The 17,272-nt window shown below is 34.3% G+C and overlaps 1 protein-coding gene and 1 pseudogene across 1 annotated transcript; one reads left to right on the forward strand and one right to left on the reverse strand.

The window, feature by feature from the left end:
- The first annotated feature begins 11,607 nt into the window (after nt 1-11,607).
- LOC101397413 (olfactory receptor 10C1-like) lies at nt 11,608-12,570 on the forward strand. The gene has a single exon (XM_014786749.2). It carries the CDS (start codon nt 11,608-11,610, stop codon nt 12,568-12,570), a length of 963 nt encoding a protein of 320 aa, XP_014642235.2.
- A 3,454-nt stretch (nt 12,571-16,024) lies between these two features.
- On the reverse strand, nt 16,025-16,955 carry LOC106801655 (olfactory receptor 6C3-like; annotated as a pseudogene).
- Nucleotides 16,956-17,272: the final 317 nt, after the last annotated feature.

The following is a 17,272-nucleotide window of genomic DNA, read 5'->3' on the forward strand; positions in this document are numbered from 1 at the left end:
TCGAACGACAAAGTCTGGATGACAGCATATCTATTGACAACATGGTTAACTGAAAATTTTAAGCCCACTGTTGAGATCTACTGCTCAGGAAAAAATATCCTTTTCAAAATATTACTGCTTATTGACAATGCACCTGGTTACCCAAGAGCTCTGGCAGAGATATACCATGAGATTAATGTTTTCATGCCTGCTGACATAACATTTATCTGCAGCCCATGGGTCAAGGAGTCATTTTGACTTTCAAGTCTTATTATTTAAGAAATATATTTCATAAGGCTATAGCTGCCATAGATAATGATTCCTTCAATTGATCTGGGCAAAGTAAATTGGAAATGTCCTGGAAAGGATTTACCATTCTAGATGTCATTAGGAATATTTGTGATTCATGGGAAGAGGTAAAAAAATATCAACATTAACAGGAGTTTGGAAGAAGTTGACTCCAACCTTCATGGATGACTTTGGGGGTTCAAGACTTCAGTGAAGGAAGTAACTGCAGATGTGGTAGAAATAGCAAGAGAAATAGAATTAGAAGTTGAGCCTGAAGACGTGACTGAATTGCTGCAATTTCATGATACAACTTTAATGGATAAGGAGTTACTTCTTATGAATGAGCAAAGAAATTTGATTCTTGAGATGAAACCTACTCCTGGTGAAGATGCTTTGAAAATTATTGAAATGACAACAAAGGATACAGAATATTATATAAACTTAGATAATGAAGTAGCAGGATTTGAAAGACTGACTCCAGTTTTTAAAGAAGTTCTACTACGGGTAAAATGCTATCAAACAGCAACACATGCTACAGAGAAATCATTCCTGAAAGGAAGAGTCAATCAACGCAGCAATTGTTGTAATTGTTGCCTTATTTTAAGAAATTGCCACAGCCACCCCAACCTTCAGCAACCACCGTCCTGATCAGTCAGCAGCCATCAACATTGAGTCAAAACCCTCTACCAGCAAAAACATTACGACTCACTGAAGGTTCAGATGATGGTTAGCATTTTTTAGCAATATGTATTTTTTAATTAAGATATGTGCATAGTTTTATAAACATAATGCTATTGCACACTTAGTAGACTATAGTATAGTGTAAACATGACTTTTATATGCACTGGAACACCAAAATTTGTGTGACTCACTTTAGTGTGATATTTTCTTTATTGCATTGGTCTGGAACTGAATTCACAATATCTCTGAGGCATCCTGATAATTAGAAAAGATATATACACCTCTATTTTCATTGCAGCATTATTTACAATAGCCAAGATATGGATGCTACCTTATTGTCCATAGATAGACCAACTGATAAAGAAGATATGTAGATGTGGTATACATATGTATATAATGGAATATTACTCATCCATACAAAAGAATGAAATCTGCCATTTGCAACATATGGATGGATCTAGAAAGTATTATGCTAAGTGAAATCAGTCAGACACAGAAAGACAGTATTGTATGATTCACTTATATGTGGAAAAACAAAACCAATGAACAAACAAAACAGAGACAGACTCATAGACACAGAGAACAAAGTGGTGGTTGCCAGAAGAGAGGGGGATGGGGAGTTGGGCAAAATAGGTGAAGGGGATTAAGAAGTACAAACTTCCAGTTATAAAATAAATAAGTCACCAGAATATGATATACACTATATGGAATATAGTCAATAATATTATAATAACTTTATATGATGACAGATGGTTACTACACTGATAATGGTAATCATTTCATAATGTATATAAATGTCAAATCACTATGTTGTACACTTGAAACTAACATAATATTTTATGACAACTGTATGTCAGTAAAAAAATAAACAAAACGAGGGTTAGTCCCAGAGCCTAGTGGTTAAGTTTGGCACACTATACTTTGGTGGCCCAGGTTCGAGTGTTTGGTTCCTGGGTGCAGACATACACCACTCATCAGCCATACTGTGGTGGTGACCCACAGACAACGTAGAGGAAGATTGGCACAGATGTTAGCTCGGGTCCAACCTTCCTCACACACACACACAAAATTAAAAATAAATAAATAAATAAAATGAAATAGAATATTTTTTTGTCTTCTGGCCATAGTGTCTCTGTTTCTTAGCAATAAATCAACAATTCAACAATTACTATACCATTTCTCTTCTGATATATTTATTATAAACAATAAATTAAATCATAAGGATAAATAGGAAAGACAGTTAAATGCATATAGGAAAAATGCAAATACAAATGTCTTGGATGTTTATTGATATTCTATTATTTATTCCCTAGATATATGATCTTAAATAAGGTAATTAGCGTTCCATGACTCTAAAGAAAAATGGCGAATGTTCTTGTCTTACAGAAAAATGTTGAGAATTAAAGTAAATAATGACAGTAAAGCATCCACGATAGTGATCTAAGAGCATATTTCAGACAATAAATATTAGGTTTATTTTCCCCTGATAATCCAGTTCTGGTCTCATGGAAAAAGAGACTGTTGTATCTTCCAGAACAGATGAGTATAGTAGATAAGCACCAGTTCTTCTATATTCTTGATAGTAAAAAAGAAAAAAAAAAACCCTGAGTTCTTGATAATAAAGCTAATCTTTATGGAGTCAAGTAGTATTCTGAATGTTTTATATTTATCGACTTTAAATTTTACAAAAATTTAATGAAACATGAAATATTTATAACCACCACTTTATAGATGAAAACAAGGACACAAATGAAGCTTGTTATTGCCCCCAAATCATAGTTAATAACTTAAGAACCAGGGTAAATATTTAAACTTTCTGACTTCATAGCCCGTCTCCTTAACTGCTACATTATATTGACTCTAATTTGAATAACATCATAATTTCCAATATGATCAACTCCTGATTCCTTATTGTTTAACAGTTCTTGCCTCAATTTATCTCTCTCCTCTGACATTTACTGTAAGTAGCAAGACATTTCTATTCTTTGCTTGGAAATTTCTTCAGCTTAATATCCAAGTCTACCACCTCTAAGTTCTGCTTCCCACATAACTGCAGAATACAAGTTTTTTCACCTTTCTGTCACTATATAATAAGGATATCCTTTCCCTTGGGTTCCAATAATTTGTTCCTGATTTCTTTCTAAGCCCTCATCAGTGCATTCAACATCCGTATTTCCATTAGCAGTCTGTTCATGACAATTTAAGGTTTCTCTAACATGACTTAGGTTTTTCTACAATGCTTCTCACTTTCTTCTGAGCCATCCTTGGCAGAATCTTTAACATTCATATTGCTGCTAACAGTCTCTTCAAGACAATGAGGCTCTTTCTGTCATGCTCCTCAAATTCTCCCAATCAATGCCCACTGCTTATTTCAAAAGCTATTTCAACATTTCAATATTTGTTATTGAAGCACTCCACTTTCAGGGACCGAATCTGTATTAGTTTTCTATAGCTATCAAAAAAAAAAAATTACCCCAAACTAAGTGGCTTAAAACAACAGAAAGTTATTTTCACACTGTTCTGTAGGTCATATTTTCCAACATGGGTCTCAATGGGCTCAAATCAAGATGCTGCAGGGCTGCATTTCTTTCTGGGGGTGGTAATGGAGAATCTTCTTCCAGCTTCAAGAAACCACGCACATTCGTCCACTTGTAGCTCCCTTCCTTCACCTTCAAGTCTGCATCTCTCTGACCCTTCTTCCATTGACATGTATCTTTCTGACCACAGCTAAGAAAGGCTTTCCTTTTCTGAGGATTCATGTGGTTAGACTGGGCCCATTCAGATTGCTCTGGATAATCTCCTCATCTTAAGGACTCTAGCATTAATCACACCTGCAATATCTCTTTTTTTCATGTAAGGTAACATAGTCACAGGTTTTGAGGATTAGGGCATGGAGATCTTCAAGGAACCATTATTCTTCCTGCTATATTGATTTATCAATGAAGTGATCTGGAATTCATGGAATTTATACTTAAAGTGAAATTCATATACTTATTTTTAATAATGACAAAAAATAATGACTTAACTATCCATCCTAAGAATTTAGAAAACAGCAGTAAATCAAGCCCCATGAAAATGGAAGGCAATACATTACAAAGAAAACATCAGAAATTAATGAAACAAAATGTATATACAGAAGAGAGTATCAGTGGAACCAATAGTGACACTTTGAAAACAATTAAAATTTGACAATGCTCTGGAAAGACATACTACGAAAATAAAGTGAGGAACAAATAACAAAAGAAATAATAAATAAAAGATATCTCCCTTCAAGTGTTACTGATAAAAAAAGAATGAGTCAAATAAATGTAACAACGTAGATAACTAAAATTTTAAAACCTTAGGAACAAAATTCACTTTACTAAAGCTGACTTACATAGAAATAGAAAACTGGATTATTTGCACAATAATTTTTAAATGAATCAGTAATCTAAAAGAATTCCACAAAGAAATATAGACCTACATGTCTTCACCAGAAAATTCTACCAAACCAATAATGACCTCCCCAAAATTTTTTCAAATTTTGAAAAAAATTCAAGTTGTTCACAAACTACTTTTTTTGTCTGTAAATAATAGAAGAAATATTAGTATTCCAAACATATTTTATTAGGGTGGATCACTACTGAGATTAAACCCAATAAATTCTTACTAGGATGAAAAATTACACACCAACTTTATTCTTGAACAGAGACATAAAGATTCAAAATTAGATATTAGGAAAAATAATTCAGCATGCATAAAAATGATAATAAATAATGATCAAATCTGACATTAGGAAAGCAGCCAATATAATTTACCATTTTAAGAGTTTAGACGTCAGAAATCACCCTATCTCTTCATTAGGTGCACACAAAAGGCTTGATTCTCTTTCACAATTATTCTTTACAAAATCTCTCAGCAAACAATTTATTGAACGTGAATTAATTACCTATTGTTATGTAACAAATTATCTTAATGTTTAAACCAATAGTAAACATTGATTGTCTTACAATTTCTGTTGTTCTAGAATTTGGTAACAATTTCTCTGGGGAGATTTGGCTCAGAGCCTTTAATGAGGCTGGGAGTCAAGATATGATCTCATTTTATAAAGCTGAACTCATAGAAACAGAGGGCAGAATGGTGATTGCCAAGGGCTGCAGAGTGGGGAAAATCGAGAGATGTGGGTCAAAGGGTATAAACTTCCAGTTATAAGATGAATAAGTACTGGTGATCTAATGTACAGCATGGTGACTATAATTAACACCAGATATTCTATTATTATTTTTGTATTTTTTGTACTGTTATACAAGTATATACTTGAAAGTTGCTAAAAGAACAGAAATTAAATGTTCTCACCACATGGACACAAAAATGGTAATTATATGAGGTGATGGAAGTGTTAACTAACCCTCTTGAGGTGATCACATTGCAATATATACATGCATCAAATCATCATGTTGTACACATTAAACTCACACAATGTTATACGTCAATTATATCTCAATAAAGCTTGATAAATGTAGGACTGCAGCCGCCTGAAGGCTAGGCTGTGGCTGGATGATCTTCTTCCAGTTGGTTCACTCAAATTGCTGCTGAATTGGTTCTGACTATTGGGAAGAAGCCTCAGTTCCTTGCTATATAGATCTCTCCATAGGGCTTCTAAAGGTCGTCATGACATGTTCACTGGCCTTTCCAAGAGCAGTGATTCAAAAGAGTGATATGAAAGAACCAATATCTTTTTTTTTTTTTTTTGGTGAGGAAGATTGGCTCTGAGCTAACATCTGTTGCCAATCCTCCTCTTTTTTGCTGAGGAAGATTATCTCTGAGCTAACATCTGTACCCACTTTCTTTTATTTTGTATGTGGGACGCTGCCACACATGGCTTGATGAGTGGTAGTGTGTAGGTACAAGCCAGGATTTGAACCTGCAAACCCCAGGCCACTGAAGCAAAGCACCTGAACTTAACATCTACTCCACCAGGCCAGCCCCCCCAATATCTTTTTTTACCTTAATTTTTATATTTTTTTTAACAAGAGCTTTATTTATTGAGATATATTTGACAATTAAGAATTTTATACAAGGTATACAATTTGGTGATTTGCTATACATACACATTGTGAAATAATCACTACATTCAAGCTAATTAACATGTCTCTCTCTTTGGATAGTTACCAATATATTTTATTCTGAAACTTATAGGTCAAACCTCACCATTTCTCCAATGTAGTAAGGGACTATGAGAGCATGAACACAGGTAGATGGGGACTGTTGGGGGCTATTTTAGAGGCTGATTAGTAGAAAAGGCAACATTCTTAATCTAACAGAATTTATCTACATAAAAACGCTAAGGCAATAGTAAGACGTGATGTTATAATGCTGAAATATTTTTTGTGTGATGCACTAAAGTAAGTTAAAAAGCACTAAAAGATAAAATGATTAGAATGGAGGAAATAAAATGGATGCTATTTGCAGATAATAGTATATTTGTAATTCTAGATTGTTTTCCATTATGTTTCTATCCATAGATATATGAATATATATGTATCTATGTATGACAGATGCAGAGAATTTAAAAGTAACATAATATACAGAAATCATGTTCTCACTTCATTGGTTTTTGACAATTTTACACAACCAGGTAAAAAAATAATAATAAATTATTCCACAGAATTTCCTTATGGCTTTTCCAGTCAATTTCTCTCCCCCTAAGGCAACCATTTTCTGATTTCTATAACCATAGGTTCGTTTTTGGTACTCTGAGAATTCCTGTAAATGGAATCACATAGAAAGTGGTATTTTGTGTCTGTATTCTTTCATCAACTAAATCTTTATCCTTGAGGTAGAGTGAGTCCCTTGTTCATTCTATTTTTAGTGGTATGCTATGAATACACCAAAACTCTCTTTATATATTCCGTGGTTGATGAACATTGGGATTGCTTCTAGTTTAGACTGTGATAACTACAGCATTAATAAATATTCTTGACATGTCTTTGTGTGTTGTATGTTTTATGTTTATTTTCATTTCTCTTGGCTAAATATCCAAGAGTAGAATTTTTGAGTGAAAGGGTCATAATATGTCTAAACTTATGAGAAACTGTCAAACTATTCTGCAAATTGGTTATAAATGCATAAGAATTAGTTTTTTTCACATCCTCAACAACATTTGTTTTTCAAGTTTTTTTTTAATTTTAACCATGCAAATAGCTTCTCTTCTACTCATTGGCATGTGACAGAATATCTTATGTATTGTAGTATTGTATTTATTTTTGCTGATGATAATTGCACAGTTGATTCGGATCCAACATACCAAGTGTCTAAAATGAATTAAGTGAGAAGATCAAAGTATGGGCCAATTATTTATTTATTAACACAGACAATTAGAATCGTAATTTGGTTGTGGTTGCATGTGTTTAAAAGTTGGTTTACTTACTGGTTGGATGGATGTTTAGTGTTTATGCTGCTAATAAAGTCTCTTCTCTAAGTATGAATGTGTATGACTTTTAAAGATGTCTTAAAATTCATTGTATTACTAATTAGGAAGAGCTTCTGTATTATATCTATAATGATACTGTCTTTTTATCCCCAAGGATTGCCTTGCATTCTCAGCACTCTAAAGTGAAGATAGAAGACACTTACCTTCACATTCTTTAAAATAAGTTCTTTGAAGATGAGGAGAATAACCAGAATAATTGGGGACCTTCTTTCTCTCTTATAGGTCTTTAATTTTCTTTTTTCCCAGACTCACAACGTGTATTAGTACAATGTCTATAATCTATTTAACCGAAATTTATATAGAGGAGAGAGCAAAAGGCAATAAAAACAAGGAAACCTATTATACATGTTGGTATTAAATGAGACAGCCTGACTTCAAGCCCCAACTCCACCTCTTTGTGTCTATAATATCTTGGGAAATTACTTAATAACTCTGAACTTATGTTTCCTGGTGTCCATAGTGGGGATACCAATAATAACTCTTTCAGATAATTGTCAAAAAAATTAAATGAGGTAAGTTATACAGATTGTCAAACATGTATCTAGCCGTTAGTAAACACTAAAAATACTAGCTGCTATTATTAACCATACGTTATTATTATTATGATTATAAAGATGATCTTAATATTGTTGCTAGTGATGCGTGAATTTAAGCTCTCATAGAAAAAAAAGGTTAGAATGACATTACAGTGAATCCTTGTCTCAAATCAAACATTGTAATTACTAGAAGCACAAATCTTAATATGATAAATATGTTTGTTTTCATTTTTCTACCATAGGATGCTCATAGTTTTCTAACTAATACTTTAATTAGAAAATTAAAATTAAGGTTATACTATTCTATTTCCAAAATATGGGGAGGGAAGTTTTGTTTTAGATGACTCCTTCACACTAGCTATTGAACAAGCTCAGGGTTTCACATCTTAAAGACATAGAGAATAGCAATAATAAATAACCGTGTCCTCTCCTTTCTTTTTCTCTCTAGGTATCACTCTGTCTTTCTCCTTCCCTTCATGGCCCAAATGTCTCCAATGTGTGGCTCCCATTGGTTTCTTTCATTTCTTGCCTTCTCTTTACTCAAATAACTTCAATCTGGTTGTGCTCTTACCTATTTTTCAAAATTGTTCTTTTCTGAAGTCACCAATGGTCAACATGGAGCTAAAAATCAGCAGATAACTCAAAGCTGTTTTTTTTCTCAACTTCTCAGAAATGTTTGGCACACGTAATTCTCAAATCCTCTTTCCTTGCCTTGGAAAATATCCCATTACCAGGATCCATTTCTTCATCCAAAGTCTTTTTTTTTCAGGACCACTCACAAACTCATGTTACGTGGGTTTAGAGAAGGATGTGAGAACTTCTCATGGGATATGGAGTCAACATTTTGTCGTTATTGCCAGGAGCACGCATTCTCATCTGGTCATTGTCTCACCAAATGTTGTGGCCTTTCACCAAGATATTCAGATCCAAAGCAGATGTGAAGCAACATGAGAGGACTTTTGACTTTACTCTCTTAATAAATATCTTACATCCAACCATATACTCATATTAATTTTTAATATCATCCTCTGGTTTAAAGACTAGATTGAGAAATACTCAACAGAGTCCAGGTGGAGATTAGAGAAATGTAGTATCAATATTTGTTTAGTTTTAATATTTTACTGTACAAACACATTGAAGATGGACACTTGTTTCCACATCTTACCTATTGTGAACAATGCTGCAATGAACATGGTGGTGCAGATATATCTTTCAGATACAGATTGTGTTTCCTTCAGATATACACCCTGAAGTGGAATTGCTGGATTATATGGTAGCTCTATTTTTAAGTTTTTGAGAAAGGTCCCTACTGTTTCCCATAATGGCTGTACCAATTTACATTCCCAATAACAGAGCACAAGTGTTCCCTCTTCTCCACATCCTCACCAACACTTATCTCTTGTCTTTTTGATAATAGCCATCCTAATGGGTGTGAGATGATATCTCAAAGTGGTTTTGATTTGCATTTCTCAAATGATTAGTGATGCTGAGCACCTTTTCAAGTACCTTCTGGCCATTTGTATGTCTTCTTTGGAAAAATGTCTATTCAAGTCCTTTGCCCATTTTTTAATTGGATTATTTGTTTTTTGCTATTGAGTTGCATGAGGTGCTTATATATTTTGAATATTAACTCCTGATTAGATATATTGTTTGCAAACATTATCTCCCCTTTTATAGGTTGTCTTTTCATTTTGTTGATTGTTTCCCTACTGTTCAGAAACATTTTTTGTTTGATATAGTGTGACTTGTTTATTTTTGCTTTTGTTGCCTTTGGTTTTGATTTCATATCCAAAATATCATTTCCAAGACCAATATCAAAGAGAAATATTATTCAGCCATAAAAAAGAAGGGAATTCTGCCATTTGTGATGACAAGGATGAAACTGGAGGCCATTATGCTAATTGAAACAAGCAAGATACAGAAAGACAAAATATTATATGATCTCACTTACATGTGGAATCTAAAAAAAAAAAAAAAAAGCTGAACTCATAGAAAGAACACAGAGGGTAGAATGCTGGTCTGGGCGTGAGGCAAATGGGTCGATGCTGATCAAAGGGTATACAAGCCAGTTATAAGATGAATAAGTCCTAGGCATCTAATGTACAGCATATAAACTCTAGTTAATAATACTGCATTGTGTAGTTGAAATTTGCTAAGAGAGTAGATTCTGAGCATTCTCATCACACACACACACACACACACACACACACACAGAAATGATAACTATGTGTGGTAGTAGATGTGTTCATTAACCTAATTTTGTTAATCATTTCTAAATGTTCATGTGATTCAAATCCCCACACCATACACTATAAATATAAACAACTTTATTTGTCACTGATATCTCAATAAAACTGGAAAAAGAAAAATAAAAGAAAAAGAAAATGGGTTCTGCTTGAAGCAATGAGGATCCTTGAGAATGAACGAGTTTTTCATTTCTTGAGAAGATTGCAAAGAAACATTTTTCATTATTTTTAAATCATAAATTATTTTCACTAATAACCTTGGAAATTTGGAATTTCCCTGAACAGGTCTATTTATTTAGGCTGCTAACAATTTAATCGTAGATAATGCATAAAGCAAATGGTACCTGTGCGGTTATGGAGCCGACTACGTGCACTGCTCTGTGACTATTGATCTCACAAAGATCCAAGCAGCGTCCATTTGAGGAGCTTAAAGAAGATTCCTATGGAAAACACCCGTTAAGTTCAATAATAATTTCAACTATTGAAATATGTGAATGGAAATCCATTAGAACCTTTTCGTTTTACACACTAAAACTTAAGTGATGGAACTAACAGCAGTAGATTATCTCTGGAAAATATGCTCTAAAAATGAACAAATTTACCTGAACATTCATTGTTGTTGTTTCTGAACAAATTCCTCTTGAGACTAACATAATTAAGCCGTGCAATGGATGCCATCCCTATGGTCTCCAGTCAGAATAGAAATACTGCCTGTTCCATCACCATGCTATAATATGGAATTGTAGGAATTCTAGAAGTCGTACAAGGAAAAGAAAATTTGTCTTGTGGTTCTAGGTATGTTCTTCTATTCACAATTTCCTGTAAAATTACACTGAGGTTGTGGAAAGGAGATTCTGTTCATGGATTTTAGCTGCCTAATCATTGGCTTATGCTTTTCATATTAAGATGAGTAAAAATGTGTATGAAAATGAATAGATAAATCACTGGAAATATACTCCTTTCCAAACTCTTAAGTGGGCTTTAAGGAAGGTTGTGGAACAGAGAAGACCAGAATAGAGCACCTTTATATTTTACACTATACACTTAGGTTTTATGTCACCTCTTTACAATTAGAATGCATTCATGTCACTTAGGTTACAGCTTGTGTATATGATTAGAAAATCAATATGATAAAAACAGAAAAATCATTATGTAACTTAAAGCCATTGTTTTCTCTAAATTTCTGTGAAAATAGCATAAGGTTAAGAACTCAAATTCAGGGAAGAATATCGTATCTATTTTAATTGGGAAGTTATATAGAAAGGTTTAGCAAAAAGAATCTGTGTCTAAGTTCTCATGTCAGACCAGTGATCCTAGGAAAGCTCCTTTTTCTGAGGTTTGATAGACACCTGTGCTAGGTGACTTGATTCCTTTAGCTTATCTGCCTTTTTTCTTGTCTCCACAGATGTCTGGTTCTGAGCCTACAATGAATGGAAACCAGTCCCTCTGCACTACATTCACATTTGTGGCTTTTTCCTCTCTGGCAGAGTTACAACCTGTGCTCTTCATTGTGTTCTTAATAATTTACTTGTTTACTATGGGAGGAAACCTCATCATCATTTGCCTGATCTGGGTCACCCCTTCCCTGCACACCCCCATGTATTTCTTCCTGGTTAACCTCTCCTTCCTGGAGATGTGCTATATCACCAGTGTGGTGCCTCAGATGCTGGTGCACCTGCTGACAGAGACCAAGACCATGAGTGTGAGAGGCTGTGCAGCTCAGATGTACGTATTTACCATCTTGGGACTGACAGAATGCTGCCTGCTAGCAGCCATGGCTTATGACCGCTTTGTAGCTATTTGTTACCCTCTGCATTACACTCTCCTGATGAGTCCTCGTGTGTGTTTGAAATTGGCTGCAGCGTCTTGGACCACTGGCGTGGTGGTGGAGTCAGCCCAGACTACCTGGATCTTCACTCTGCCCTTCTGTGGAGCAGGGAAGATTCAGCACTTTTTTTGTGACATCATGCCCGTAGTGAAACTGGCCTGTGTTGATACCTCCCACAATGAGATTGTGATGTTTTCTCTCTCCATGCTCTTCATTATGAGTCCCTGTTTCCTCATTCTGTGCTCCTATGTGCGCATTCTTGTGACCATCTTGAGAATCCCTTCAGCAGCTGGCAGACACAAAGCCTTCTCCACTTGTTCTTCTCATATCCTGGTTGTTTCTCTGTTCTATGGCACCGCCTTGTTCACTTATCTCCAACCGAAGACCACACACACTCCAGAAACAGACAAAGCAACTGCACTCATGTACACAGTGGTCACACCTGCTCTGAATCCTGTTATCTATGCCTTGAAGAACAAGGAAGTAAAGAAAGCCTTTCAAAGGGTAACACAAAGGAACCCTCTGAGACAAATGACCTAAACCAGCCATACTAGCAGAATCTTACACTTTCGTACAGAGAGGCTACCTGACGTTTTATGTTCCCTCTCCCAGTATTAATTGTCATTAAAGTATTTAAAGCATAGCAACTAGGAAACACTTGGATCTGTTCTAACTAGAGGTATTCAATTATATTTATATTCTAAAGATTTCACTTTTGTCTTCACTTATTTTTCTATGGTTTTTGTCTCATAGAATTCTTCTCTGGTGATTCAGTGGGTATAGCATAGTGTTCAGCAAACACACTGAAATAATTAGTTATCTAAATACCATCAAATGAACTTCGGTCTGTGCCTCAAACTATATTAAAATACTAATACAGTAATCCATTTCCCACAAGATGAGTACAAGTTGCTATAAATTGGTAGCACATTTGGCTGCACATAATGATCAAGTAATGAAGTGGTTTGCAGACCACAACAGAATAGTCATAGGACATAGAAAGATAAAATGCTGAAGCTTCCAAAAGATGATAAAAAAAAAAAAATGGAGTTGCACCAAACCTCTAGGAAATAGTTTAGTCTTCATCACCATGGTTATCATGAATTTAGGAATAATAGATCATTGTGAGTGAGATTTCCAAGAAGGAGAAATTTTGGAGGGAGAAATACATAAAATGTTTAGGCAGGGATTCAGCAAGTTAAAGAGGATAAGTTCCCCATCATGCTCAACATTGCACTTGAGAAATAGTGACGGGAATAAAAGTTTGCACCAAAGTTTCATCTGTAAGTCCAAGCCAAATGAACTCCATCTCCGTTGATTGGTTCTTGTTTCTCTATTACAATCTTACCAAAAGTACACAATAAAGATGATGAAACTAGGAATAACCATGGATTTTTTTCATTTTTAAAATATGCTGACAAACAAGGAAAGTCACTTTTGCAGAATCATATCTATTAGCAAGTATTTCTTTTACATGCATAAAATGTCATGTGATAGCTAAAGTCATGTAACAGCTCATCTTAGGGATCATTGTATCCTGAGAGATGTTCCCTTTTTATGAACTTGTAGAGTTCCTATTTGCCAAAGTGCAATGTACCTGATTGTTTCTAATTTGACACCTTACCATATGAATATTTTAAAGAATCAGAGCATGTAAATCACATGAATTACACTTTCTAGTGACATCAGAGAAAAAGTGATTGAAGTAAATTCTAAATGCCAGTGTCAACTCTACCCCATGTTTAAAAGTTTCTCCTCAATGATAGAGTTCTAAGTACATGTTATATCTACCAAAGTTATGCTTTTCATATTTCATTTTTCATCCAGTTCCTAAATGTACCCATAACCCCTGAATATTATTCTGTACATGTACCCAACAGGATAACCTTGTTTATAACATTGTGTACATTTCAAGTGTACATTATTATATATCAGAGTTTGTTAGACTGCATCATGTTTACCACCAATAGTCTAGTTTTTCTATGTCACCATACATCCAGAGATCTTATTTTTATATCATATTTGTTGTTCAGCCTCCCTCACTAGATAAGAAAAGCTGAAAGCATTTCAGGGTAAAGCATTTCAGCATTTCAGGTGGAAGGTCTCTTAAGATGTAAGTTGTACCTGTGTTTAAGAAGCTATGTTACTTGGTCAAGACCCAATTTAAAGAAAACAAGCACTATTAAATTACCTGGGGATTCAGAATTCAGAGGCCAGTGGTAGTGGTTCTATTAGATACAATGTGAGGTGATATGTCATAGACTAACTGAAGTGCCGGAGAAGACAGATGGTGTAACTTTAATCTGCCTGGGAGTGGGAAGAAGTGGGAATGGGGAAATCTTAGTTCAGCAGTGCTAGACCCTTATTAAGAGTTACCGAACATCCTTTATGGTCAACGTAGTTCATGACATACATTTAAAAATACACAAATAAAGCATTTCAGAACAGCTTAAAGAAAAATTAGTGGTTTGACTTAGATAGTGTATTTTAAGCAAACTCATCCTGGATGACACATAATAGAATCAAAAGCAATAGTAATGTTGAGCAAACCTTAGGTTTTACTTTTATTAGATTGTGTCAACATGTTATATGTACTTTTTTTCATTCTCTGTGCTCTTAAAATTTCTAAAAGTTAGATAATGCTCCAGGATTATTAGATCTATTTTCTGAAAATGGGAAAAGTATATACACAAATGATCAAGGAAAAATGTAATCAATTATTTAAATAACATTATTCCTGAAATCATATTCGTGACTCATATATCTTTTAAAATCCAGTTCACTAACCAATTGTACAAAAACCTGGAAAATTGTTCAGTCAATTGCATACTGTAAGTATTTTTCTCCCTGGCTATATTTTATTCTGCTCTTTAGATGGTATTCTCAATCAAAATTTCTTCAAATCAAGACCCAGAGCTAAAATAAAAAGGAAACGAAAAAGAAACTATGGCCTAATGCAGGCACATTTCTGGAAAAAATTCTTGAAATGTGATGTGTATCTGTGAAAAGATTTTTTATTATATTAATATTTTTAAATTCTGTTCATGACACAGAAATAGATTTGAGTTCCTTAAATTCCAGATTATGACCTACAGTTCAGAATTCTTTAAGAAAATGATTAGTTAATCTTAATATTTTGGTTTCACTGGCAGAATATATAGCTATATATGTGTATATACATGACAATCTGAAAAGAGTAAATACATTGAGTTAATTTTGTTTTCCTTTCATAAGGTCGTTTACAATAAGTTTCCAATTAGCTTCAGAAGTATCCCAAGTTGTTGAACTGAGGTTTTGGGTATGAGGACACCAAATAAATACTGTATTTCATTATTAATTTAAAGCATAAAGCAGAGATATGACTCATTTTTTCATCCATAATTGAAATACATGTAAATGTTAACTATTCTATAACAGAAACTAAACTAGTTCCTATGGAATGTACTTTAATACACTGATTTTTTTTTAATAGACATTTTCTAATTTGAGCATCAACACTAGTGGTCAATCTCTGCTACAGTTTTCTTTTCATTTTTAAACACAGTATGCAATAATGAACTGGTAGTATTACAAAAAATATAAATGATTAGTTTTAAGTAGGTTGTAACTAAGTACAAATAAAGGATTGTAATAACTTTTACATCGCGTGCTGCATTAAATATAATTTAAATGAAAAATATTTTATATTCTTGACTAACTAGAATTGGAAACAAAAAGGACGGATTGAAAAAGTTAGCTCAGTTTCTTTCAGATATTTAGAGGAAAAGATAGTGAGATGAGAAAAAAAAATTCCTATTGAAGTACATAAAGAAAATTAGCTTCTTTGGAACAAAGATTATTGTGAAATGAACCCTTAAAAAAAAATATGATGACTATCAAAGAAATGAAAGTGAAAAAAAGGGGAGGAAACTATGTATTGAAGCTACTACTGGATACACTGGTATTATTTGAGACTCCTTTGTTCGCTTCCTTTATATATAATGCAATAGCATATCTATTTGTTTAAGAAAGAAACAATCCTCTACATCATACTCATGAAGGCTTTTTTCACTTGTTGGTTCCATAACGTGTAGATGAAAGGATTCAGAAGTGGAGCAACAGAGGTATTGAGCACAGAAATTCCCTTGGAGAAAGATATTCTTTGTTTGACTGATGGTTTAAGATACATGAAGATGCAGCTGCCATAAGAAAGGAATATCACAACCATGTGAGAAGAACATGTGGAAAAGGCCTTTCTCCTCTGACTAGTAGAAGGGATTCTTAGAATGGTCAAGGTATTACAGGCATATGATATTGTCACCATTACCAATGTGACCACAAGTCTCACTACAGCTGGCATGAATCCTATCATCTACAGAAGCTGTGTGACTGAGCAGGAGATCTGCAGGACAGGAGTAGTGTCATAGTAGAAATGATCAACAGTGTGGGAAACATAGAAGTCAGGGTATAGGCCTAAGATGAGTGGTGGAAAGATGGCAAAAACCCAGTAAGCCAGCAACTGAGGACCAGTGGTATGTAGATTTTACTGTTCATGATGGTTGTGTAATGCAGGGGCTTATAGATGGCAACATAGCAGTCACAGGACATAGCTGCCAGCAGGTAAAATTCAGATGCTTCAAGAAGGAAAGCAAAAAATACTTGAGCTGCACAACTGTTATAGGAAATGTTTTTGTCCATAGTTGCCATAATAGCCAGAAACTTAGGAATGCATGTAGTAGTGTAGGAAATTTCTAAGAAGGAAAAATTCCGAAGGAAAAAATACATGGGGTCTTGAGGTGACTATCCACCAGGGTGAGTGTGATGATGATCAGATTGCCAGTGATGCTTAGCAAGTAGATGAGAAGCAGGAAGAGAAATAACACAACTTTCAATTGTGGATCATCAGCCTGCTAGGATAAAACTGTCACTCTTGTATGGTTTCCCATTACTGTCCCCTACTTTTTCAGGTCTAAATAGAAAGAAAAAAAAAAGGAAAAAGATAGAAAATAATGATCCCATGGAAAAATAAGTGATAATTAGTAACGTAAAGTTAGTAAAGCAATGTTATGGATAGAGTAACCCAGTAATCATTCATGTTTTAAAGATAGTTCTGCCAGGAAGAACAATAGTTTGCATTACCAGAGAATCTGGACAGAGAATCCAAACTTTAGTTGGCATTTCTACCACAGAATAACCTAGATCATGACAGTATTTGTTGACTGTTTTTATGTGAACAAATTAGAGGGAAATGAAGGGACATTAT

This window comes from Ceratotherium simum, chromosome 17 (assembly GCF_057802395.1).
Source record: "Ceratotherium simum simum isolate JZ-2026a chromosome 17, ASM5780239v1, whole genome shotgun sequence".
NCBI classification, from domain to species: domain Eukaryota; kingdom Metazoa; phylum Chordata; class Mammalia; order Perissodactyla; family Rhinocerotidae; genus Ceratotherium; species Ceratotherium simum.